The sequence below is a fragment of the Entelurus aequoreus genome, linkage group LG12 (genome assembly GCF_033978785.1).
Source record: "Entelurus aequoreus isolate RoL-2023_Sb linkage group LG12, RoL_Eaeq_v1.1, whole genome shotgun sequence".
Lineage (NCBI taxonomy): Eukaryota > Metazoa > Chordata > Actinopteri > Syngnathiformes > Syngnathidae > Entelurus > Entelurus aequoreus.
The window spans coordinates 26620782-26648494 of NC_084742.1; the positions used below are offsets into that span (position 1 = coordinate 26620782).

At 38.9% G+C, this 27713-nt stretch overlaps 1 protein-coding gene across 2 annotated transcripts in view; it reads right to left on the minus strand.

The window, feature by feature from the left end:
- Positions 1–429: 429 nt before the first annotated feature.
- The window catches only part of dock11 (dedicator of cytokinesis 11), a 57669-nt gene continuing 30385 nt past the window's right edge, over positions 430–27713 (minus strand). For both annotated transcript variants that reach the window (XM_062065358.1, XM_062065359.1), the window contains 22 exons: positions 27313–27426; positions 27152–27227; positions 26932–27017; positions 24961–25081; positions 24817–24883; positions 24667–24714; positions 24451–24596; positions 24105–24220; positions 22325–22462; positions 22056–22238; positions 21881–21994; positions 21586–21801; positions 15446–15503; positions 15077–15183; positions 14875–14997; positions 13835–13948; positions 12261–12407; positions 11976–12186; positions 10183–10373; positions 10005–10105; positions 9369–9507; positions 430–1168 (listed from right to left, as the gene is read on the minus strand). In XM_062065358.1, coding sequence (XP_061921342.1) covers positions 1079–1168; positions 9369–9507; positions 10005–10105; positions 10183–10373; positions 11976–12186; positions 12261–12407; positions 13835–13948; positions 14875–14997; positions 15077–15183; positions 15446–15503; positions 21586–21801; positions 21881–21994; positions 22056–22238; positions 22325–22462; positions 24105–24220; positions 24451–24596; positions 24667–24714; positions 24817–24883; positions 24961–25081; positions 26932–27017; positions 27152–27227; positions 27313–27426 — 2706 coding nt within the window. In that variant the 3' untranslated portion in view covers positions 430–1078. The remainder of the gene's footprint in view (positions 1169–9368; positions 9508–10004; positions 10106–10182; positions 10374–11975; positions 12187–12260; positions 12408–13834; positions 13949–14874; positions 14998–15076; positions 15184–15445; positions 15504–21585; positions 21802–21880; positions 21995–22055; positions 22239–22324; positions 22463–24104; positions 24221–24450; positions 24597–24666; positions 24715–24816; positions 24884–24960; positions 25082–26931; positions 27018–27151; positions 27228–27312; positions 27427–27713) is intronic.

The window sequence follows — 27713 nt, forward strand, 5'->3', positions numbered from 1 at the left end:
ATGTTCACACATCTAAAAACAGTTTAGCTCGTCACAGGAGCTACAAAACTGACCTTCCTTTGAGCAGATTGAGTTTCTGGAGCTTCACATTTGTGGGGTCAATTAAACGCTCAAAATGGCCAGAAAAAGAGAACTTTCATCTGAAACTCGACAGTCTATTCTTGTTCTTAGAAATGAAGGCTATTCCACAAAATTGTTTGGGTGACCCCAAACTTTTGAACGGTAGTGTATATCCATGTTAACTTTCAATAGTATCGTCCCTTAGAAAATTGGGGTTGCACTAAACTTCACATGCTATTATGCTAAGATATTAATAATATTTATTAATTTATTAACTTTCAGAATGTTGCAATTCTACATGCGTTTCAACATTTATAGTAATTGCCTTGGAATCATTGCGTTGTTCAAGAAAAGAAACTTGAATCGACGTTGCTTTTTTATTAAGAAAAAAGTTGTTCTTTATGCAACAATAATAAAAACATGTGAGCAATATAAATACAGAGTACTTACAAACATGAACATGGAATGAAATGAAATGTACAGCACAGTGACACAGTGATATGTACATAATGCACATTTTCAGTGTAGCACTTGTGAAAGACTGTCAATAAGCAGGTGAGGGCACCAAGGCACTGTGTCATGAGGCCACCATTTAGCATTCCAGATGCAACACAGGCTCTGCCTTATGTACGTGTTTACGCTTGACGCGCTTCTAGCGTGACTCGCGTGTTTATGTTACTGGCGGTCTCCCCTCTGTGTTTAATATCAGTGGATACGTGCTAACATTCCTAAAAGGTATCCTGCATAGATCTGAAGGGCGATAACGAGGACACATTGGGATTTAAATAACCCCCGAGTAGAACATGAGTCAGTCTTGTAATTTGACGCCTACGGCAAAAAAACACAATCAAAGTGCAGTGCATTTGAGCATGACTCATGCCTCATTACATTCTTGGGCTGCACATCCAGTAAAGCGGCAGCCTGATGGCATTCCTGTTGTATTGGCAGGCAGGAAGTTGACAGAGAGCGAGGAGAGCGGCTATTCTTTAGGTTTGTGGAATATTAGGAAGGGTAACAGTCAGCCGAGGTCATGAGAGGTCCCGCTGATGGCGCGGAATACGTGGAGGGAGTTTTGCAGGAGCGAGCGCATCATGCCTTCCTGGTAAATCTGTGGCCAAAAATAGAGCAGGTTGTATATCAATGATTGTAAAACGCTGCCAATAAACATTGCTTTTGTGAAATATTAACTAATAACACTGGGGCGTCACTGTATGGCAGCAGTATGAGAGCATGCAAATGTTATATTTGACTAATGACTTCTCATATCAGCCTATGAAAAGTTCCCCTTTCATGAAAACTTGACTTTATGATGTCCTGACAGTTCTGTGTCTCTAGAACATGTTTCATGAGCACCAAATGTGAAAACAATCTATCATCACTCTCACTAGTTTACGCAACTTTTGTGAGAAGGAGAGGCTCAAATCGCTTTTAAAGTTGGGCTTTTTTTCATGACAAAATGACGAACAAACTTTTTTTAAGGGCCTCTGACTTGCCCATAGTTAGATGAGCCGACCATTTGATCTAAAAAGGTTTATACTAAAGTCTTATATAATAAAAGTTAGTAAGTGAGCTACAGACATAAGTTTGATCATTTGGTTGTTCATTGAATAACTATGCTAGTTTTGCTATCATTCATTCAGTCCCACTCCTTGAAGGGGAACTGCACTTTTTTGGAATTTTGCCTATTGTTCACAATCATTATAAGAGACAAGAACACACATCTTTTATTTTTTTTTAAAATTTTTTAAAGATGATTCAAAAGCTTGGAAGACGCAGCTAATGGGAGTCACCGTTGTAGCCTTCAAAGCCCTCTAAAACAACTTCAACACTCTCTGTCAATGTTTTATATACAAAATGCAAGTCTATATATAATGTACTAACAGACACGTTCATAACAATATGTAATATGTACAATATTTACCGTATTTTGGTAATTTTATGCATTACATAGAATTATTTCCTCAGCGCATTTATTTCTGTTCCCATAGCAGCACACTTCCGATTTCCGACAACAAATGGGTGTTCCTACTTCCGGAAACAAACGCGAGTGTGTTGTAATCATTGCAGACTTGGTAATAGACGACAAAGACTATAATTTGACAAATAAGGATACACAAACTTATCTTTTTGAACCTAAAAATAAGGAGGATCAACTGTTGGTTATAGAAGTGAGTACTAAGAAAGAGAAAAACGTTGGAGCAGACGGAAACCAAGAGAGTGATGTCCGTCGTGACTTGACGCTGCAAATGTGGAATTTGGAGCTAAGCTATGCCAACAGAAATGAAGCGCTTACCCCCCCAAAAAAGGACAATAAACTGGAAAAAAATGTCCTGGACCAACTATCCATTGAGTAAGTCACTATAATATTGATCATGATACATGCAGCACGTCATGCTTGTTAGTACAACTACATACACTGTCGAGCTAGCGGTGTACAAACAAAACATGAAATGTGGGCTAATACATTACAGATTCTGTAATATGATTGTTCATGTTATTCAGTCAGTTCAAATTGTTGTATTATCACATTGTGTTGTGCATTACAAACTCAATAGCCATTCAGCTGCTGACGCAAAAGCTAGCTTACGGCTAATGCCGTAGCATGCCGTCGCAAGGCGATGTGTTACTACGCTTGAAAAAGAGTTCCTCAGTGTTCGCACTTAAAATAACAAATAACAAAAGCTTGGTTATTATACAGGTTACGAAAGGTAAATTAAGTATTGTCAGAGGTTTTTAGATGCATTTTTAAAGTGACTTAGAGGTAGAATTGATTGCTCCCATTAGCTGCAATGCTATCCACAGAGAACAAGCCGATTATTACAAATTACAATGCAAAAAAACCAACAACTTTTGTCTTCTTGTCTCTCATTAGGATTGTGAACGATAGGCAACATTCCAAAAAAAAAATTCAGTTCCCCTTTAATGTTACGTTGTTGTTGTATGTGATATATCTGGCATCTACTACGTTGGACAAGTGCAAAGTTACAGTATACAGTGGTACATTAACTTACAAGCACATTGGGTTCCACGACCGAGTTCATTACTCCACACACTTGTATCTCTAATCAGCCCCGCCCATTGAAATTAAATTAAATCAATTTAATCCGTGCTTGGCCCTCCCACCACACTATCATTTCAACATGTAACATGCCTTCAAAAAAGAAAAACACACTTTTAGACAACAAATAATATTGAAAAACATTACAATAGCATGTACAAACAACTACTTTTGGGACCGGACGAATTTGGTGTCTTCTTCAGGCTGCTTCTCTGTACTGTGTTGCCAAGTCTGCTTAGTTGAAGAAACTTGTTTTTATAGCGCTGGTTGCTTGTTTTTATTGAGACATCTGGCAATTACAGTAAGATCAAGGAAATTGCTGTTTATGTTCAACACAGATGTGTTTGACGGGCAGGTACAGTCAGGTTTGCCAACAAGTCATAAATACTTCTATGTATCAAAGGTAATAATAATAATATATTAGATTTATATAGCACTTTTTTAGACACTCAAAGAGTTTCACAGAGAACTGTCTATGAATGTTCTCATTCATCCAGGTCATTGAAATCTCAGGGCATTCAATCGATGACAACTGGACTGTTTGGTTTGTCTTGGAGGACGTTTCGCCACTCATCCAATAGGCTTCATCAGTTCACAGACTAGATCTGACCAATCTAAATATTTGAGCAAGAACTGATGAAGCCTACTCGGATGAGAGGCAAAACCACACAGTGCAGTTGCGATCAATTGAATGCCCTGAGTTCACAGAGAACCCGTCATTCATTCACTCCACATTCACACCTTGTTGGTGGTAAGCTACATTTTTAGCCACAGTTGCCCTGAGGTAGACTGACAAATTGTAATTTAATGACATCCAGTTTAAGTCAGGACTAAACAGAACAAACTGAAACACGTCAAAAACAGCATCTACAGCTTCCCAATATTCTCATGGACAATGTTCATCTTTCGGCCGTGTGTAGCAGCTATGGAGGTCAATATTCTTTATCTGCTTTCTTTTTTAGAAAACTTTTTTTTGACATTGGATTTATGTAACTAAATTTTTTGCGTTTGAATTTTGTGAATTGAATTTTATTTTACATCAAATTATGCTCACAATTTCAAACCAATTGTTAGCAGACCAGGCACAAACACAGCGGGAAACAATAATAGGGGCTTGTTTACAGAGCAAACAGCCTGATCGGGAGTGTCAGACAGAGGCAGATTTCTACAATAAAGTTCTGCAGAACAGTAATATTTTTACGACTATGTGGATGTTTTTTACCCTTGGCGTTTATGTTTCGCTGTGTTTATTGCTTCTCTGTTGCTCTTGCTCAATTATAAAAGATGTCGATCAAGGAGGTGCTCCGCAGTTTGAGGAGCAACGTTCATATATTCTCAATAGTCAGTAGAGGTGGGGGAAATAATAGATTTTTACATGCATCGCAATTCAGACATGGACGATTATTAAATTGATTAGTAAACATCAATAATCAATATATTTATTGTAAATGAAAAGTTCTAAAAGTTGGCTGACTGCAGCAAACCACCTCACCGAGAGATTCCACCATCTCCCTTATTATAAAGCACTTATGTTCTAGTTTTGCACACATTTCTATTCATCTAATAAATGTAACATTAATTAATTTAACTGTATATTATTACAAATGCATGGTTTTTAAAAGTTGCAAGTGATAAAAGCCTATTTAGTGAAACGAAGATAAATGTAAAACTGCATCAATATACATATACATTGGCGAGGCTTGTTTTCAAGCAGAACTTGCAGCGCGACGCATCCCTGTTTAAAAGCGTTACCTTTATTGTTAGTTTTGAAGCCCATCCATCCATCCATCCATTTTCTACCGCTTATCCCTTTCGGGGTCGCGTGGGGTGCTGGAGCCTATCTCAGCTGCAATCGGGCGGAAGGCGGGGTACACCCTGGACAAGTCGCCACCTCATCACAGGGCCGACACAGATAGACAGACAACATTCACACTCACATTCACACACTAGGGCCAATTTAGTTACCAATCAACCTATCCCCAAGTGCATGTCTTTGGAGGTGGGAGGAAGCCGGAGTACCCGAAGGGAACCCACGCAGTCACAGGGAGAACATGCAAACTCCGAACAGAAAGATCCCGAGCGCAGGATCGAACCCAAGACCTTCGTATTATGAGGCAGACGCACTAACCCCTCTGACACCGTGCTGCCCGAATACCTCCATATTGCGCTTCACAGACCCTCTTTATTAACCAGAAGAATTGCCGTTTTTTGCTATTTTCCCTCTCCACAATGTTATTGCTTGTATGCACATTATGTGTGAGTTTTGACACACTCAACATCAGTGGTACTGGTATACCGTACAACCCGACTATGAACAATAAAACACTGAATATCAGAGGTTGGAATCTTTAAGCACCTCACGATTCGATTACGATTATGATTCAGGAGCTAAGATTTGATTAAAAATCGATAATGGATTCAACTTTAATTTATTAAAGTTATTTAAAGTTAAAGTTAAAGTGTATGTATATTGATGCAGTTTTACATATATTTCCGTTTCACTAAATAGGCGTTTATCACTTGCAACTTTTAAAAACAATGCATCTGTAATAAGAAACAGTTAAATTAATTCCCAGTGCATTTATTCAATTAATAGAAATGTGTGCAAAACTAGAACATAAGTGCTCTATAATAAGGGAGCTGGCGGCAGTCAGCCGCATTTTAAAACTGTCTGCATTACTTTATTTACAGTAAATAAATTGATGATCGATTATTGATTTTTACTAATCAATTTAATCTATGTCTGGATTACGATGCATCTAAAAATCTATTATTTCCCCCACTTCTACTGACAATTGAGAATATATGAACGTTGCTCCTCTACTGCAGAGCACCTCCTTGATTGACAACTTTTATAATCAAGCAAGAGTAACAGAGGAGCAACAAACAACTAAACATAAACGGCAAGGGAAAAAAAATCCAAATATTCGTAAAAATATAACAGTTTTGCAGAACTTTGTTGTACAAATCTGCCTCTGTCTGACACTCCCGATCAGGCTGTTTGCTCTGTAAACTAGCCGACCACTGTGCCCCACTTTGTTTGTGCCTGGTCTGCATGAAGCAGAGCTTCATATGTCACTCAAAAGTGCAGATTCTAACAATTATAATCATTGCTATTGTTTGAAAATATCCAGCAGGCCACATTGAAATGTTATTATGTTGTATTATGCCCAGGTCCCAGTTAAATGCCTTTTTTATGCTGTTTTGCCAGACCCGTGTCACGTGACTTCAAACTTGACACCTCATTGGCTGCTTCTAAGACAGGATCCATTGCTTCAGTCTTAATTTACTGGAAGTGAGTCTTGCATTTTGAAGCAGCAAATTTTTGGACACTGAATTTTTCAGCACAGAATTTTATCACACAACATTTTTATACACTGAATTTTTTTACACTGAATTTTTAAACAAGCATTTGATGTAAAGAAATTAAGTTCACAAAATTCAGACGCAACAAATTCAGTTACATAATTTCAGTGTCAAAAAAAAGCTTTCGTAATAAAGACACAAATCAACTTCCGTAGGCGGTGTCACGCCAAATTTCTTCCCCCTACAAAAACCTTCCCCCACCCCCCATTTTCTTCCGTGATCATGTTTCCTCTTACGACATTGACAGCGATCGATAGCACTTCGGCTTTGACTGCCCGTCGCTGGAAGGATACTTCGTCTTTGACAGCTGCTGGAATCTGAAGAAATCGATTATTGTTTTTTTTTTGTACAGGCGCGAAACAGGACAGTCGCATGCCGGTTAAGGACCCCCGGCAACTTTGTGATTTTATTGGACGCAGCCCCGGAAGTAAATGAGGGGGGAAGGTTTTTGTAGGGGGAAGAAATTTGGTGTGACAACGGCAGCTTGTGTGATGCGGACTGGCGCTACGGCGGGGCTGACTCGCAGGGTAGGCTGCTAACAAGTAGGATGTATTTTTAAAGGTTTGTTTTTCTGATTTGGTCTTCCGCTTCTTCTCCTTCGCACTAATTTCCTTAGTATTGAAGGTCGGAGGACAGAATTGTGTCGATCTCTGAGCGGCTCTGTCACGCCAAATTTCTTTCCTTTACAAAAACCTTCCCTCCCCCATTTACTTCCGTGGTCATGTTTCCTCTTACGTCATTGACAGCGATCGATAGCACTTCGGCTTTGACTGCCCGTCGCTGGAAGGATACTTCGTCTTTGACAGCTGCTGGAATCTGAAGAAATCGATTATTGTTTTTTTTTTGTACAGGCGCGAAACAGGACAGTCGCGTGCAGGTTAAGGACCCCCGGCAACTTTGTGATTTTATTGGACGCAGCCCTGGAAGTAAATGGGGGAGGGAAGGTTTTTGTAGAGGGAAGAAATTTGGCGTGACAGCGCCATACTTGCCAACCTTGAGACCTCCGAATTCAGGAGATTTTTTTTGGGGGGGAGGGGAGGGGGTTGAGATGGGCGGGGTTAAGGGGGGAGGAGTGTATTTATAGCTAGAATTCACTGAAATTCAAGTATTTCTTTTATTTTTATATATATATATATATATATATATATATATATATATATATATATATATATATATATATATATATATATATATATATATATATATATATATATATAATGTATAAGAAATACTTTATATATATATATATATATATATATATATATATATATATAAAAATAAAACAAATACTTGAATTTGCACTGAAATTCAAGTATTTATTTTATATATATATATATATATATATATATATATATATATATATATATAAAAATAAAAGAAATACTTGAATTTGCACTGAAATTCAAGTATTTATTATATATATATATATATATATATATATATATATATATATATATATATATATATATATATATATATATATATATATATATATATATATAAAATACTTGAATTTCAGTGTTCATTTATTTACACATATACACACGCATAACACTCCTCTCTACTCATTGTTGTATTTGAAAGTGCAATGCTTTGCAGCCAGTAGCCCAGCCTTTGAAGGAGCATAGGTGAAATTTCATTCGCAGGAAAGGAGGGAGTTTAGGGTTGAATTGTCCATCCTCATTCTATTCTCTGTCACTATCTTTGTTTGGACATTACTACTTGCCGTAGTTTTGAAGCAATGCATAATGGGAATCCGGATGTTGTGTGTCAGTGCATTAACGTGCCGGCTGGAATAAACACACGCTGAGAAATAGCTCAGTACCTGCCTACTTTATGGGTTATAGATAAACCTATGGATAACGAAGACATGTATAATAGTCTTCTTGCTGTGTGTGCAGTTGTGCACTGAGCTCCAAAAGCCGTAGATGTTATAACGTGACTGGGCCGGCACGCTGTTTATATGGAGGAAAAGTGGACGTGACGACAGGCTGTCCTCACTCAGGTCCGGCTGGAAATCGGGAGAAATTCGGGAGAATGGTTGTCCCGGGAGATTTTCGGGAAAGGCACTGAAATTCGTGAGTCTCCCGGAAAATTCGGGAGGGTTGGCAAGTATGAGCGGCGCTCGCTCAAACACGCACATCAACTGTCAAATCAAACCTTATGTTTGTTTATTTGTAAACAAAGCATGAACAACAACGTTTAACAATATATTACCTCCTTATTGCTCAAACGGCACAACCCTGTTACAAATATTATTTAAACCGGTGGTGAATATGCTCGGAACGCAAGTTATGCTTTGTCACTTAAAGTATAACAAAAAGCCTAAAGACAGCGCGTATGTCAAATTTCTCATAAGTTGAGGTACCACTGAAAAAGTAAATGTGGATAAAGTGCAGAACAGACACACACACTGTCGGAGAAAGACGTGGACACACACAGATCATTAGCATTAAAGCTACAAACACACAAAAAAGTGCGTTCTCAGTCTAAATTCCAGACTTGAATTTAGCTAGTCGTAGCATCAAAAGCTCACATTACCTGTTCTCCTCTAAAGCTGAAGGACAGCACAATTTGGAAAGAAAAGAAAGTCAGCAGTTAGTATGAACAGAACAAAGGATGCAGTGATGGCACACTTGCCAACAAAAACATTCCAGACAAACAAACAAACTAGGAGTGACAAGCTAATTGCCTCAGAAAGCATGAGGGACGCACAGAGTCAGAGTCTCATCTGCACTGTTGCTAAATATGTCTTGCGCAACAAATAGCGCATGATCGCTAAACACTGACTACCATGGGGGACACATGTGTTGTCAAATGCCAGCCGTGACCGGAACTTTGTTGTAGTCAGAATGCAAAGCATAATCCTCTGATGAGGTGTTACCTGCTCATGGATGATATCAGAGAGCTCCTTCACCATGTCTTTGAAATTGGCCTTGAGGCCCTCATGGTACTCAAACTGATCCTCTTTGATGATCCGCTCATTGATATCTAGAGCCATGCTGCACGCCTCCACAAAACGTCTGTGAGGAGGTAGGAACATTTTCAGCGGTTTAAGAGCACAAAACGAGCTCAAGAAATTATAACCCGATCCGATTACATTTTGCAAAGTTTGTTTACATTGGATAATATTTGATTTAGGGAATATGAACCAGAAGGAACATCAATGTATGCAGACGTGGTTAACAAGAGAATAAGTGCCAAATAGGGACGGCGTGGGGAAGTTGGTAGAGTGGCCGTGCCAGCAATCGGAGGGTTGTTGGTTACTGGGGTTCAATCCCCACCTTCTACCATCCTAGTCACGTCCGTTGTGTCCTTGGGCAAGGCACTTCACCCTTGCTCCTGATGGCTGCTGGTTAGCGCCTTGCATGGCAGCTCCCGCCATCAGTGTGTGAATGTGTGTGTGAATGGGTGAATGTGGAAATACTGTCAAAGCGCTTTGAGTACCTTGAAGGTAGAAAAGCGCTATACAGGTATAACCTATTTATCATTTATTTAAATACAAATAAACTAAGCTTGCCTGAAAATGTCTTTAAGCTCTTTCCCTTTTTTTCCGCCAGGCTGGTTGGTCTTGCTGTCATCCAGGAAGGCTCTGGCATAGGCCATGGGGCCGGCGTTCACCTGCAACAATTATCGCACCTGAACACCATAAACATCTTGCAAAAACATCCCCATCCTCCTCCTCCAAGATCTCAAACCTGCACAGACACACATCCCTGCAGTTTGAGCTGCAGCTGGATCATGTCCACCTCGGCGCTGGAGCACAGCTTGAGAAGCTCGGCCGTGCGGGACCTCATCTCGTCGATGGCCACCTCAACCGGCCGGAGGTCCACCTGCTTTTCTGTGACGACCTCCACTCGCTTCTTCACGTAAGGGAATGTGTTGGCCGCTGAAGGGGAGGCAAAGGCATGAGAAAAGCGCCATGCTACGGCAAATAGCGCAACAATAAAACAAAGGCGTTATTTCATCTCCACAAAACCAAGTATTCTCTACAAATATTTACACTAAATAATGGTGCAGTAGCACTAACAGCAAAGAGGATAGAAAACAACAATTTGGATACTAATGGCTGCCTATTTGTGCACTCAAACGAAGGCTGTGTTTCAATTCACATATTTCCACTTTGCATTTGGAGGGCAGAAATGTGTTCGCCAAAGAGCGAGTGTGCAGCAATTAACCCTAACCACCCTTAATCATCTCCATTTTTGGTAAGTAGAATTAAAAAATTATAGAAGGAGGAGGAAGCAGGTCAATATTGCAATCATCATTTCCGTGAACAATGTATAGTGGATTTGGGATTTGAGAAACAGCACCTGTCGAAATCTGGGCCCTCAGGATGTACACAGTGCATATAGTACACTATGTGTAAATACATATGTGAATTGAAACACAGCCCATGCATATAGGCTGCATTTACACTTGTCATGCTTGGTTCAGTTAAAACGAACTCTGGTGCGTTTGCGCTGCTAGTATATATTGTTTGGGCCAAGCAATCACCCGAACCCTGGTGTGCACCAAACATTTAAACACATGAACTATGGTGCCGTTCGCTTCACTTGAACTAAAAATGGGAACACTACACGGACCAAAAAACAGTGGACCAGTGTTAAAATGACAGCTAAAAGCCAGCAGAAATGACAATTATGTCAAATTAAATGTGGCATACGTGCTGTCCCTTTGTGTAACAACGTTTTCAAAGTATATATTAGTACTTTTTGTAAAAGCTAAGACAGCAAATATAGCAGAATATAATATCGTACGTACTGTATTCAACCCAGGAGAAGCATTTTGGATTGGAATATTTGAGTTACAGTATGTCGTCACCCAATATGTCACAAACTCTTTAAAGGTATACTTTAGAAGTTTTTTTGTGATATCTAAATAGGTTATCATAGCAGAATATAAAAATGTTGTAAAACAACATTTTGGTTTGGAATATTTGAGTTATAGTACGTCAATGTCAAGAAAGCTATTTAAAAACTATCTTGTAGAAGCTTTTTGTGATATCTAAACTGGTAAACCTAACAAGATTTCAAAATAATCTACATATTCAACCCAGCAGACGGCATTTTGGATTGGAATATTTGAGTTACCTAATGTTACCTAATATCTTTCGAAATCTCTTTAAAAGTATATTTTAGAAGCTTTTTGTGATATCTAAACTGGTAAATACAGCAGAATATGAAAATAATCTACATATTCAATCCAGCAGACGGCATTTTGGTTTGTAACATTTGAATTACGTCATGTAATACGCCACAAAATCGGCCCAATCAAGTCCTGACAGTTATGTTTATGTTCCTTATTGTGCAGTCTTCGGTCACATGATAAAAATACTAGTGTGAACGTTAAGCCAACCGCCCCAAAGTGCACACTAAGTTTAAAAAAAATGTTTGGTCCGGGTGATCGTACAGGACCACAAGTGTGAACGCAGCCTTATATGGCACTGAGCGCGGTCATCGCCTGAACTTTACAGATCCAAAGTTTGTACTTGTGAGCACGGTCCTCCTCTTGCACTGCTCCTCCACGCCGCCATGCTTCTTCCCCGACAGTGTGTACGGCGTCTCGAACACAAAGCGGTTGATGTTATGGCACTTCTCAAAGTCTGTCTTCTTCTCCGGTGCCTCCTTCTCCTCAAAGTAGGGCTTGACAAAGGTCACCTGCAAATAGGCAAACTTGGGGTCCAGGTCTTTGGGGTTGACCTGCGGGACGACGAGACCTGCATGACTTGTTGACCTTACGTCGGAATTCACAAATTAAATTGACAAAAACGCACCTTGTTGGAGTCTTGAATGATTTTAACGTTCTCAGGCCCAAACTTCTCCCCGTAGAGCATCAAAAGTCGCTGGGAGATTTCAGACAGACCGGTGAGTTTGGGCTCCTTGTAAATGTACTCTTTCCCATCCTCCTCCTCAAAGAAACCCTGCACAAAAAATACACTCGCTTGTACACCAGAAAAAGCCAAAGAAAATATCTAAAATCAAATGTTTATTTTTGACTATAAAGACTGTTGAAATTAATGTATCTGTCTTAAGTAATATTTGTACAGACATCTGAGATTAATGTGGGTGTTAAGAACTGTAACTGCCTAATTTAAAATAATAGCAAAATATAAATAAGTGGAACCCTGAGACTTCTTTTTTTAGGGTTGGTTAAAGAAAGAAGTCTGTTGTACCAAACCAAATACTTTGGTAAATTTGATAAGCAACTACAAGGTGTTGTGGCCTCCATCCAACAGGAGTTCTTGCTGAAATAAGTAGATGCGATACATAAACTCTAGAAGCTGGTGGAAAGAGCTCAAGCCCATATCAAATTTTAAATAATGCTACTTTTTCTCAATGTAACTTTTTCTGTAATTAAAGCAATTTGAAAGTATATTTCAACCCAACTTCAAATAATGAAAATAATCTGCCAACAAATCAATAAAAAATATCTGTTTTTGTTACAAACAAAACACTTTTAATCTTGATTTAATTTAAAGGGGACCAATTATGCAAAACCAATTTTTCTTAACTGTTGGTACCTGCTTTTGTGTATTAGGGATTTACATTACTCCCAAAAATTTGAAATCAAACCATGGAGGCATGGCGGAGATTTATATAAAATAATTTTTCCTTCATTTATACTTCCTCCAAACAAGCCATAGATGTCAGTGGATAATCCATATATGGTAAACATGTATCCAAAGTGCTTTGCACGCGTCCGCCATTGTAGTCCTCGTTGTAGTCAATAAGTTCCTTCTTTTTCGCTATCCTGTTGTTGGGGGGCAGACTGACTCGTAAGTGCACATGCATCCTGCGCTGTTGGCATTTCTATTATGACGTACTGTATAGTTCTAACTTATATCTGTGAGTAAACTCAATATGGAAGCACTAAAAACTACTACACGGCTGACGGGGAGAAGACGCAGGAGGCACATAAATAAGACCGGCCACAAAACGGCACATCCTGAAGAGATGACAAAAAGCGTCTGGAAGATGGTCTGTAAAACATAATCTATGCAGAATTTTGACCAAATAACCACCATTACATGTTATGTAGGCACAATGAAGTGTTTTGAATGTAGAAAAAAAAGTCATAATATGACCCCTATAAGATATCTACTTTTTGTAGTGTAGATGTGATGAAACTAAAAGGTTCACACGAGTTGAGTTCATGCAGAGGTAAGGGACATATTACTTCTTTTTTTGGTCTGGTTTGTTTAAAATATTACTCAAGCTTGCTTCGGTGTTTGAAATGTTGTAAGGCATTTGGTAATATGTGTTTCGGTGCTAAAAATAGTAGGAAGGGTTTGATATCATAAGTATTCTTACTTAATAATAATGACAATAATCATAAAGAAAGATCCACCTGTCCATAGAAAGCAACTCTGAAGTATGTTCCAAGCAGCCTTCGTCCAGATTGGATCACTTCCATGATCTTGTTGTAGGCTCTGTGCAGCGTGTCGTACAGTCGGCTTAATTTCTGCAAGACAGGTAGAAAATAAAATTGCCAAAACCCCCATCAAGAACAGAATGATAGCAGATGAGAACAAGTCAGTATCAATAATAGTACAGTGGAACCAGTTTCTGTCACTGACCTGGCTGACAGATGTCGACATAAACGGTTGTATACTAAACAAAAGCCGAAAACTGGCAATTTCTTGCACATGTACTTGTGATTTTGTCCAGAGATATAAGAAAAATGGGTGACAACAAAAGCTTGTTAACCTAGGGCAATTATAGTAAATGGTAAATGGGTTATACTGATGGCGGGATCTGCCATACAATGCCCTAACCACGACCCATCAGGAGCTAGGGTAAAGTGTCTTGCCCAAGGAAACGACGGTCCTGACAAGGACGGCGGAAGTTGGATCAAACCTGGAACCCTCAAGTTGCTGGCGCTGCCACTCTACCACAAGAGCCCTGCTGCTGCTTTCGTTGTATGCCTTGACAACAACACTTTAGTACATGCGCAAATCTTTCTTTCGGTGGCTAACAATAAATATATTTTAAAAAAAACACACATTAAATAGGTCCATTTTGTTCACTGGTGTGAAAGGATCCAGGTTACTAATACCTCTAAGCTTTTATTTTGACGCTTAATAAGCAGAAAGTCACTGTATGCACGTTTTGATGCTGTGTAACTAGACAGTAGTTATGTTGCTGCTGTCGTTTTTATGTTGCTTAGTGATAATGATGAAGTAAACAATATTGCCACACATCGATATAAACGGATCCATTTTATATAGACACGACCCCTTTGGTTCTTGACCATGTAGTGGACACTTTTTATAAAAAAAGAACAGTGCATCACAGTACTTGATGAGTTGGTCCACTTTGTCAATAGGGCTGACTTAAGCAGGTCTCACACTGTAGTATATGACAATATATGCATCCTAGCTCTGGTACCTCGTAGTCATGGCGCTTTTCATAACACGGAATCACCAGTTTGGCGATATGTGTGATGAGCTCGTAACGCTCAGCTTTCCAGAGGGCCTCCACGCACACCTCCAGGTGCTCCACCAGGACTTCCTGGCAAGATGCAGAAAAAAGGAAATTGTATTGATTTTATTGATTTTTTTCATGCTTGTCAGATGTGTTGTGCAAGAACCTCAGTGTAATAAACATCTTGCATCCCTGTGTCTTCCTTCATGGCGGCTTCCTCTTCAATGTTCAGTGTGACCTTTTTGAAGGCGGCGAGCCCGCTGGGGAACAACTCTGAGCAGGGATAAAGAGTCAGTGATTTGTTTAGGGTTTGTTTTCATTTTCATTTTTTTGTGTGAACATGTCTTTCAGAGGTCGTTATGGGTCTCAGGACAGGTGCTACTTCAGCTAATCAGTGCAGCCCTCACTGTTCCACCTGTGTCCTGTTGTTTTATTTAGTGTTAAGCTTTCACTTCATTCTGCTCGTTGCCCTATTAGCTGGTCTCATTTGTGTGGGTGTGTGTGCGTCAGTGAGTGAATAAATGGGGAATCTTACTTTTCCGGTGCAGGTACTCTGCAACCAGCGCAGCAACATGAACGTAGCACATGGCCGCCTGTGGAAATGATTAACAATGACAACTATGTGAACAGGAACACAAATAAAACAGTACATTACCAGTACAGTACCACAACCTAATAAGGGTGTAACAATACAGTATGTTTATGGCTCGATAATTACCTTGGATTTTAAAGTTACAATTTGGGTTGTTTTGAGTACAGATAGAGAACAAAATGCAAAACATAAAACTTTCCTTAGCTTTTGTGTAAATATCTTTAATGATTAAAACAATGCTAGCTGGTAATTTTCCAATTAATGTAATTTTGAAATAAATTGTACATTTTACAAGGGTTTCTTTTTTATGAAAGTGCAACGAACAGTAATGCCCCATTGATACAACAGTGGTACCTCAACTTAAGAGTGCCTAAACTTAAAAATGTTTTGAGATAAGAGCTGTCTCTCAGCTAATTGTTATGCTTTAAGTTGCAAGCAAAAATTTGAGTTACAAGCATCCTCGCCATTAGTTGACGTAGCAATTGTCACAACGAACCCTGTAAGACCTGACTAAAGATCCGGTTTTACTAGCTAGCATTAGCTTATAGTTAGAGATTGACATTCATTTGTTTTTCCAAGTATAGAAAGGAAGAATGTGAGTGTGTAGGACAGTGCTGAGAAGTAGATGGTATTCATTGAATTAAAAAAGGAAACAATCAAAAACATTACAGTGTAGGTAGCTAGCTAACTTGGCAAAGCAATTTAAGTGTATCACTGCTAGTCTGCACCATACTGTAGCAGAATGAGTGGTTAACGCCAGCCAAGTATGTTAAAATAGTATCTAAACGGCAGGCATTTATCCATGAAAATATTAAGAACCTGCTGATGGTGTGTTTGGCTGAGAAGCAGCTTGAAGGAGATACCCTTGAAGTCTACTCTTCAAAGTAAATGCTGTACATTATTATTACATTACTCCACAAAACTACTTTAGTTGTTTGTATTGCATTCTATTATATTGCTTTTCATACAATTTTTATCCAAAAGTTTAAAAGGCATGTAACATGCTAAAATTGGGATGTTAAAATTGATTTCAGTTTGTTTAACTAGGAGACGTTGAGTTGAGATGCAAGAGTTTTGAGTTAATTTCATTTTCAGTTATTAAACAGGAAGGATTAAAGCAACACTTGTTTTACAAGTAATGGGGCATGACTCAGTAAAAAAAAACAGGTTTGCAGCAGGTTCCTGCTCTCCAGCACAAAATAAAACACAATCAAACAATAAAAACACATAAGGCAACAAGAGACATCATGCTTGCATCTCATCCACACCAGAGTCGTGTATAAAGAGAGTATGACCAACTAAACGAGAGGCGCCATTACTGCTCCCAGGGACGTGTGCGGCTGTGCCCAGATGCATGCAATTACTGTCGTTTTGACGTTAATTTTTCTGACAAAATAAACAAAAATAATACAACTATTTAAAGTTCTAAACATACTCCAGCTCATAAACTTACAATAAAACATGCTTTTATTTTGTTAAAGAATAATTTTGCGTCCCTCTTTGATGTTCTGTGACGCTCCATTCATGCAATGTTTAGTAACCAGCAGGCACTGTAACACACCCCCAATGGCACAATACATTTAAAAGACTACACACCACCAAAAAAATAACTTATTACTTTCATTTTGCCAAAATCTTCATTAGCTTTGGACCAACAATCACAAATAAATTGTGACTTTTGTGTGAAGTATATCAACTTTTTTGTAACATGGTAAGTGAATAAGTGTACTTTTGTAGTTATTTCCTCGTATTTCTGCACAATAACTCAGACATGGTAACACCGGCGAGCAGTAGAGATATGGAGTGATTTTGCTTTATTCATTACTGACTTATTTATTGCCACTTTATGTTGTATATTTTTATGACATTTCCATTTCATTTTCTCATCTATTATTACACCCAAAATGTGGTGTATTTTAATATTCCTCCATCTATTTGTATTCATGTTTGACTTTCTCGTCTACTGTCTGACAGTTCTTACACTCTGGAAGACCTCCTGTGTGGTTACAATCCTTTAAAACACCTCATTCCAAGGAGCCGAACCACTTCAGACCTGTTGCCCTGACCTCCCACCTCATGAAGACCATGGATCATCACCTTTGCATGCAGACAGTTTTAGCAATAGACCCCTTGCAGTTTGCTCACTGCCCAAGGATGCTGTCATCATCTACCTGCTGCAACGGGCCCTCACCCACCTGGAGACCGCGGGAAGTGCGGTGAGAGTCACGTTCTTTGACTTCTCCTGTGCTTTCAACACCATCCAGCCAGCATTGCTGCGGGTGAAACCGGAAGAGGCGAGAGTGGACCATCACCTGGCTGCACGGATCATTAACTACCTCATCGTCAGGCCGCAGTACGTGAGGCTGCGTGACTGTTCTTCTGATGTGGTAGTTTGCAGCACAGGTGGCTTCCCAAGGGACGTTGCTCTCACCTTAGCTGTTCACGCTCTATACCTCAGACTTCAGGCATGGCTCCAACCACTGCCATCTGCAGAAGTTGTTGGACGACTCCGCATTAGTGGGTTGTGTGTCCGAGGGGAGCGAGCAGGAATACAGAGAAGTCATCTCAGGCTTCGTCAACTGGTGTGCACGTAAGCACCTGCACTTGAACACCAGTAAAACAAAAGAGCTGGTGATTGACTTCCGGCGGTCAGCTCCACCACCCACACCAGTGAACATCCAGGGATCAGATACAGAAATAGTGGACTCATTTAAATACCTGGGTGTTCACCTCAACAATAAACTGGACTTGACTCACAATTTAAACGCTGTGTACGAGAAGGGTCAAAGTCGCCTACACCTCTTGAGGAGACTGAGGTCCTTCGGGGTGTGTGGGTCACTGCTGCGCACCTTTTGACGAAGCTCTGCGTTGTTCTATGCTGTCTTTTGCTGGGGTGAGGGAACAGACTTAATGAACTGATTTAGAGAGCTGACTTCGTCCTATGCTGCCCACTCGACAGCATTGAGGAGGTGGCTGACAGAAGGCTGAACAAGTTGACATCCATTATGTCCAATCAATCTCACCCAATGCACAACAGCTCCTTCAGCTTTAGACTGTTACATCCACAGTGCAAGAAGAAGCGCTACCGCGGTTCCTTTTTGCCCAGTCATAAGACTTTACAACAATGTGATTACTGTGATATTTTTTCGCGGAGTGCAATATGGATGTTAGTGATTTTTGTTGCATTTTATATTCTATCTATACATATTAATGAGCAATATGTAGTACTTATTACTATTTTTTTGTTTTTCATTACTCTTTACTTTTGTTAATGTATGTAAAAACCTACAATGCAACAATGTAATTTCAACATTGTGTGATAAATAAAAGTATATCCAAGTCTATCTTATCCTATCCTATCCTACCCTACTGTTACCGAATTGCATTATTTTAGTTTTACTGAGATTCAAAGATAGTCTGTTATTGTCAAACCATCTGTTAAATGTATTAATTTATTCTGTTATTATGTGTATTAGCGTCTGTGTGTTCTCTGTGTTGTGTTTACCTCGCACAAGACATTGTAGTTGGTGGTTCTCCGGTGTTTGACAGCGAACGTTTCATTTCCCATAGGTGTCTTCTTTCCCGGTTGTGGGGAAAGCGATGAATAAACTTTCTACAATTCTTGTGGGTGCACAACAGGGCATTATTACACTACGAAAAACTAACGAGGATGCGCCACAAACACATAGGATCAGCTCAAAGTTGGTAGTAGTCATGGTGCCCTGTAGTCACGTAAGTGCCTTTTGACCAATCATTGAGGAGATCGCCTGAAACAGAGTTGGCCATACTCTCTTTATACACGACTCTGATCCACACAGACTTCAGACCAGGTCTATCAATGCTCACAGGAGAAGCTGTCCAACAGAGACCTTCTGTGTTCTGTTTTGAATTATGAAAAAATGTATGTTGTTCTAATTTGGAAAGGAATACTGTTTCTACACTTTAGTGAAGGTATGAAAAAAATACTTTTTCCTATAATTGTTTTTAAAAGCCGGAACATGGAGAAGTTACGCGAAGTGTGATCTTGTGATCCGTGAGTGCCCAGTGCTTACGGTCGGAATGAGAACACTCAGAGCTTGAAATAGAGAGTTATTTTTTAAATAAAAGTAAACATTGATGGCATGATCATTTATAGAATTTGGGAAAGTAAAAGCATTTACCTGACACAGTGCAGTACACTGATGTATCCAACTGGGAAGACTTTTATGAATCTTGCAAGCTCTGTTATAGAGCCTTGCCACAGGCTCTATTACATCATTAGTGGTAAGTGTCCAAATGGGCAGACAGATATAGTTGACAGGATTATGGCATTTAAATAGCTTTCAGATATGAAAAGTGACAGGTATGGTCAGATTTTGTTGTAAACATAAAATTTTTGCTGCAGCTTTTTGTTAGGTTTAAGCTGTGCTCTCTGCATGAGAGACTTGAATCCAGAAGCACACCAAGATGGTTGTAGGTTGTTGTTGTAGAGAGTGTTTGATTGGCAAGAACTAATGAATTAGATATAGATAAAAGCTTCCTGAGTGAGTGAAAGTGCATGCATTCAGTTTTCTGTATATTGATTGTAAGGTGGTTATCCCTCAACCATATCTCCAAGTTTTGAAAATCAAGTGACAGCTTAGAGATAGTTGTATTTGGATTCAGATCAGAGTATAAGATGACCGTCATCTGCATACAATAAACAATTTTAATAATTACAGACAAGAGGGAGATAATTGATGTAAAGAAGAAAAAGTAAGGGACCGAGAGAACTGGCCTGTGTCGCTCATTTTGGAATCAAGAGGTGGTGATTTAGCGTGTACAACCTTGACTATCTGCGATCTGTTGCTGAGATAAGATGAGAGTAGTTGAATTACAGATGAAGAAACATGAACTGAGCTTAGCTTATTTGGAAATATCTGATAAATTACTGTGGAAAGCTTCCCTGAGCTTATTTGGAAATATCTGATAAATTACTGTGGAAAGCTTCCCTGAGGCCTATGAACAGAAGCAAAAGTCATGTTGACAGTTACTGAGCAGCTTGTTGTGCCTAGAATGTTTATATCATAAGAATGGGAATTAAGAAACACAAAGTTTAACAGATCTCCATCTGTGAGATTTCTGCAAATGCAAAATGTGATGATACAGATTGAGTTTCTGCCATATGATTTGGGGTTGTAAATTGAGATGCCCACTCTTTTATGGATGTCATAGAGTAGTTATTGAAAGCCTTTGCAATTGTTTCGTGTTCAGTCATGAGAATTCCATTGAAGTTGATCTGAATTTGGTTTGGGTTGTACTTTTTATACTCACCAGTTATGCTTTTAAGTGTTTTCCATAACATTTTAAGGTTTGAGGCAACTTGAGTTATTTGATTTTGAAAGTACAGTAATCCATTTTAGCTTTACGCATTACAACAGTACATTCATTTCTAATCTGCATTAATTGTAGTTTTGTTTCCTGGGTCTTTGATGTTCTGTAAAACTTAAGGGCTAAGGCTTTCTGTTTGAGAAGTTACAGTATTTCTGAGTTTAACCAAGGTCGTTTCAAGTTCCGACTTTTTCATTTTTGTACAGAGACAATTTTTTTACGTCCAGTTTCAACTTTTGTATGAAAAGTTGCTAACATTTATTCTAGATTCTTTGGTAATAATTTGTCATTTCAGTCGATGGCACTTATTTCACTGTTGAATTGAGGTAGGTTTGAATTTAGTATTTTTTCCAACGTTGGATTACATGCATGTCTTTTTACACTTTCATGTTTTTTTCCTGGTAGAGTAGATAAGATAATGGTCAAGAGCTGAGTTAAGCTCGTAAATTGAGGTACTACTGTATAGCTCGCCATAACTTCCACTCACCAAAAGGTAGGCTGCACTGTATTTGTTTACATAATGGACACGTAACTATGGGAAGGTTTACTTCCTGTTTTTTACTCATATGTACAATGTGGGAACTCTGTACGGCTTTGTACCATTCTGTACCATACCGTACTAAAAAAATCAGATTACGAATACTTGTAATGTTACACCCCTGCTGCAGAATATTGCTGGGGTTATATTTAAGCTATTTTGGCCCAGTAACTGAATGCTGAGATGATGTTTGTACCTCTGAGAGATCATTATTCTTGAGGTGGGCACGGGCCATGCTGTCCAGCCATGTCCGTCTTAGCTCGGGGGTGCTGGCGTAAGACCGGGCCAGGCTGTACTGCAGGTCCAGCAACATTTCTGGGTCTTTCTCATGCTCCCTCATCTGGGCCGTGGCCATCAGCACCGTACGGATGCGCTTCGTAAGACCCTTTACTTCTGAGGGAAACGCTGTGGACTAAATTTAAAGCCAGCCCTTGAATATGCAAGCTTACTAAAACAGTGAGGCAAGACGACAGACAGCAAGCTAACGTTACCTTCATTGACTTGTCGCTGTTTGCAAAGTTGTTGATGATTGAGAGCGACTCCTGGAAGCGCGAGCTGCCGCTGAGTGCCACATCAGAGATCAGCTGGCTCACAGCTATGATGATCTGTTTAGGAATTGGCGGTTGAACTACAGCGGGTCAAAGGCTAGGCTCGCTTGGACTTTACCTGCAGATGTGTGCGCAGGAATGTCTTCTTCTTGGTGTATTCATAGTTGTTCCTCATGAGCAGGTAGAGCAGCGCCGAGGCCTCGGCCCTCAAAGAAGCCATCTTGGAGACACAGCACTTGAGCACCTCGCAGCATAGAAGCTCACAAAGGGTCACACGACCTTTGAATAGCACTGAAGGGAACTAGCGAGACGTCACATTAGTGTAATCCACTCCAAATGTATCAATTACACGACCCTGCTTGGACCCCACTGTGTGCTTTAACCAACCTTGTTCATGAATGCTCGCAGGGCGGCGAACACGTGCCTAAAGGCGGCTTCTGATTGGCTCACTTTGAGAAAGGTCAGGTACACGTCAAACATCTTTCTCATCAGCGGGTTGTGACCGTCGCTGTCCAGCAGCTGGGTCTGACAAGGACACACAACAAAATATACATGGGTTGAAAAATGTTTTAAGTACCCTCAAAATTATGCCAAATTAATATTACAGAGCAGTCAGTAATATTGTATCATGTTGACAAAGGATTTGGGACGATATTTGCCATTTTTAACTGATCGGTGATTGGCTAATGTGCTGCTGAGCCCAGCAAATCTTAACCACAGCTGTGTCCCAGTTAGGGCTGCAATGATTTATCGAGTAAATCCATAAATTCAGTTAGAAAAAAACATCGATTTGTATTTTGTTACTTTGATAATTCAGTTAATGAGCAAAAAAAGCACAAGACTTCTCCAATAGAGCTCATATGAGACACACACACACCTGTTAGTGATGTAGCTTGTGCTGACGATGATGTGGCCTGTGTGTGGATTATGAGAAATAAATGAAAGAAAAACGACAAAGTGGACGGGACAAGAGAGAACAGGAAAGAAAGTGTCGAAGGTTTTGCAATCATTTATCGTTCTTGATCTTATGACAAATTAATTTTTTGAGTCGTTTTTATTAAGTCTCTGGATACAGGAAGACTTTGAGGGCAATTCCAAAAAGATTTAAATGGGAGCCAACAGTAGTTTTTGCTTTTGTTTAGTTATTGTGCACTAGCCACTTTATTTTGTTGAAAAAAAGATGTATGTGGCATTCAATACTATAAATGTAATACATAATCTGATTTACAACAATACTAGCAAATTCTAACTGTAATTATATAATCGTTATGAAAAAAATATTTATTGTGTTTATTGTCGTTAGTTGCCTTCAAACATTTTCACTTCTTTATCAAAGTATCGAATCGGGACTTGAATTTGGATCAGATCTTTGGCCAAAAAATCCAATCGGAGCACAAAAATGTTGATAGGGACATCTCTACCTTAAACTATTATTCATTATTATAATTCTTATTTGAGAATTGTATTTATAGTATCAGCAAATTACCTGGTCGCCGTTTTTTTATATATTTGATTGGAAGTATCAATAAAACCCAAGCAGTTTAAGTTTTTGTGCTGTTCTCAGGGCACCCCCAGCCTCAATTGTGGCCCTAAGCAGAATTCTATTTGGTGCCCTTCCCCACCCCATTTACAAAAAATGCACACACTTTATGTGAAACAAGTTTTATACTTTTTTATTCAAACTTGAATTTAATTTGATGCATGTTTTGTACTCAAACACACTCATGGAAAATAAATTGTTCAATAATAAATTTTTGTAGTGCAAAATAATAATTTTAACATCATTAAAACCTTCCTATCTCAACCCGACTGGAATTCGAACCCGGTACCTCTGCCTTGTAAGACCAGGACTATTTCTGTGCGCCACGGGAGCTTGTGTGACTATATGGGAAAATGTGCTATTATATTCTTGTCAGTAACGGAGCAGGAAGCGGCTAAGAATTCATTTGTGATAACATTTCATATGAAGTGCTCTGTCATCCATTATTTGACATTTTATATGTGCTTTGTCAAGCAAAACGGGACCCCCCTCTTCCCTGCCCCCACATTCGCAAGCGCCTACTATACACAGTGCGTGTTATGCTTTTAGGGCAAGGAAGCCCTTTGTTACACCGTAAATAAACAGAGTAGTTAGTTGAAAAATTATTGCTGATGAGTGTGTGCTTACCTTAAAACATTGTGTAAAAAGCGAAAGAAGATCCAGAACACTTAGACAGACCTCGGTGGAGATGTTTCCCTCAAGCACAGCCTGGTGATGGATTTCTGCTTCAGATGGCCCTGTCCCTGGACCACACAATCACATTATGTTACTGTGCACTCTACATAGCTACATTGTGTTAGCATGTACACATCAATGTGACAGGAGCCTTAAAACATTTGGGTTCCAATTAAATTTCAGGTGAAATTCATGCTACATTAATCAGGTGGAAAAGTAAAGCAAACATAAGTTAACATGTACTTCAACTTGCTTGAACAAGTTCAAGAGTGCAGCTGAAACAAATGGTGCGCCACACCTATGTTGAGAGTCAAGGAAGCCTCCATGGTGTTAAACTGGCTTATTTTAGTCTGAAAGGTGCTGGCGCGGTTGTAGCGTATGGCCGGCATGGTCTGCGACTTCCTGTCAGGCGAGAACAGCTTGGACATGCATGTCTCCTGACTCCTATAAAAAAAAGAAATAATAATAAAGTTATCGTTCAAATTTTCAGAGGCAGAAAAGTGTGACATCTTACCGACTGATGTTCCTCTTTCCAACATAACGAAATTGAACCAGACAAGTCCTGGAAGCACATGGGAAGTGATTGGGAATGTCAGCAAGGAAGCTTGGTTATGCAATTATTAAAAAGTTCCAATATCATCAAAATCAGATTAAAGCTTCTCACTCAAGCAAATTGAGGAAGTTCATGATGTCTTGAGGGCTAATTTTGTTCCAGTAGGCCATAAGAGTATCTGCAGACAAACAGCAATTTATTTTCTAATTCTATTTTCCAGCAGAAGGCTCGTGCAGCGCGTCGACCATGACCCACCCTCCGACAAAGTCTTGGCCACATGCATGAAGGCAAACAGAAGGCCTTTAATCTCATATGGTCCCAGACGGCCAGCAGGGGGCCCTGGGCTGCTGCTCATGGTGGAACCACGTCTCTGCAGCTGCAAAAAAATTACAACATAAATGTAATGCTGCAATTCCTAATGCATTTATTGAACAGAAAAATGTATACAGAAAGCCACTGTCTTGTTTTGCATTGTCAACAAAGTGGGCAAAATAAGTATTTGATTCCCTGCTGATTTTGTGAAGATACAAACATTACCATTTTTATAATACATTTTAGGAGAAATACAGAATAAACATTAAATAAAGGTTCTCAATTACATTTCTATTTTGAGTGAGTGAAATAAGTATTTGATCTCCAAGCAAAGTCACAAAGGTTGTACCATTTAGTAGGGATTTTATGATTATGATTGTTAGTTTATTTAGAACATGCATACAATCAATCACAATTTGATTGATCATATTTCCAGTTCCTCACTAAAACATGTCCAAAAAGGAGTAGCAAGAAGCAGTTTTTATTTAATCATTCTCATTTTTGCTTCATAGTAATTTCTAACACATTTGTTTGTACTCAGTCTGTAATACAACAGTGAATAAAGTATATAAATAAATAACTATTCATTACATAAATAAACAATGAACAAAGTTCTCCTAAATAATTAAGTGCATTTTGATTCACATAATGACAAGAATGGGATTATCTCACTTTCAATAAGGTTCACAATGTTTATCGGGATTATTCTTCTTTGTACTTTGTAAACACTTTGAGATTAAACTGATTCCTAAACTGGCTCATATTATTACATTGTTTGACTTCTTTGCTTAATCCATTCCATAATTTAATCCCACTGTTTCCACATATGGATACACTAAAAATTTTGGTCAGAGAAAAAGCCTCAAAGCAGAATGTTTTCACCTCCATCCGTAGGGATGCTTTTTTTGGCCTGGTATTCACAATTTGTCTGCCCAAGATCAATTTTGGCCTGATGTGGCCACATCACATTCTTCCAGGCCTTGTCTGACTCATTCACGTGTTGACTGTCAAATGCCAGACTTGGATGTGTGTCTTCTTAAGCTGGGGAACCTTGCAGACACTGCAGGATCTCAATCCATTACAGCAGGAGTGTCCGAACTTTTTGACTCGAGGGCCGCATTGGGCTAAGAAAAATTTGGCCGAAGGCCGAAAGCCGACTGCATGTAAAGTAGCAATATATATTGCATGTAAAGTACACACACACACACATATATATATATATATATATGTGTATATATATATATATATACACACATATATATATATATATATATATATATATATATATATATATATATATATATATGTGTGTATATATATATATATATATATGTGTGTATATATATATATATATATATATATATATACATGCACACATATATATATATATACATATATATATATATAAAAATATATATATATATAAAAATATATATATATATATATATATATATATATATATATATATATATATATATATATATATATATATATATATATATATATATATATATATATATATATATATATATATATATATGTATATATATATGTATATATATATTCAATCAATCAATCAATGTTTATTTATATAGCCCTAAATCACAAGTGTCTCAAAGGGCTGCACAAGCCACAACGACATCCTCAGTACAGAGCCCACATACGGGCAAGAAAAACTCACCCCAGTGGGACGTCAATGTGAATGACTATGAGAAACCTTGGAGAGGACCGCATATGTAAATCATTTATTTGTGTTCAGAACTGCAGCTAGGTTTCAAAAGAGAAGACAATAAAACTACATGGACAGAGTTTTTCTTCTTTACGATTACTTTTTAACTACTGTAAAACACCTATTTAAAGCACAAGCAAATATGGGGCAGATGTAACCATGGAAACTCATTTAAAAGGCCCAACCTCAATGCTATCTGGTGTTCCAGGATCCATAAAGAGAGAGCCTCTGGAGTCCTCCCTTCTTACATGGCCGTTAAGGGTGGGCGGGCCTGCATGCAACAACATGTCAGTCACGTGTTTGTTCCTGTCAGCACAATAATCAGCTACGCCCTTTAAATAAACATTCCTGTCATTTCAACTTGTCACTTGAGTGATGTTATGGACATGATGTCTCTTTACTCACCATGATCTCGCTCTATGGCGGTGCTGATTCTCCTGCTGTCTGCAGAACTGTTTGACAAGAGGTCATCTCTCGAGCCCTGCAAGCAATAAAGTTAACATTGCCTTAAAAAAACCCAACTAGAAATATGTCTCAGAATTAGGAGAGGGAAACCAGGGACTGACATTGAGAATCAGTCCGGGGCTGGAAATGTATGGCTGGGCGGACAGCTGCTTCAGGTTCTGGTAGAGGAGCTCAAACAGAGGCAGGTAGAGCAAACAGATCCTGGCCTGCTGGTTCTAAAACAACAGATAACTTGATATTAGCAGACCACCTCTGCTGTTTTCTTAAGGGCAGTGAACACATCATTTAACTTAATAAAATACGCAATCAAAGAAATGATGATTTAAAGGACTACTGAAACCCACTACTACCGACCACGCAGTCTGATAGTTTATATATCAATGATGAAATCTTAACATTGCAACACATGCCAATATGGCCGGGTTAACTTATAAAGTGCAATTTTAAATTTCCCGGGAAACTTCTGGTTGAAAACGTCTATGCATGATGACGTTTGCGCGTG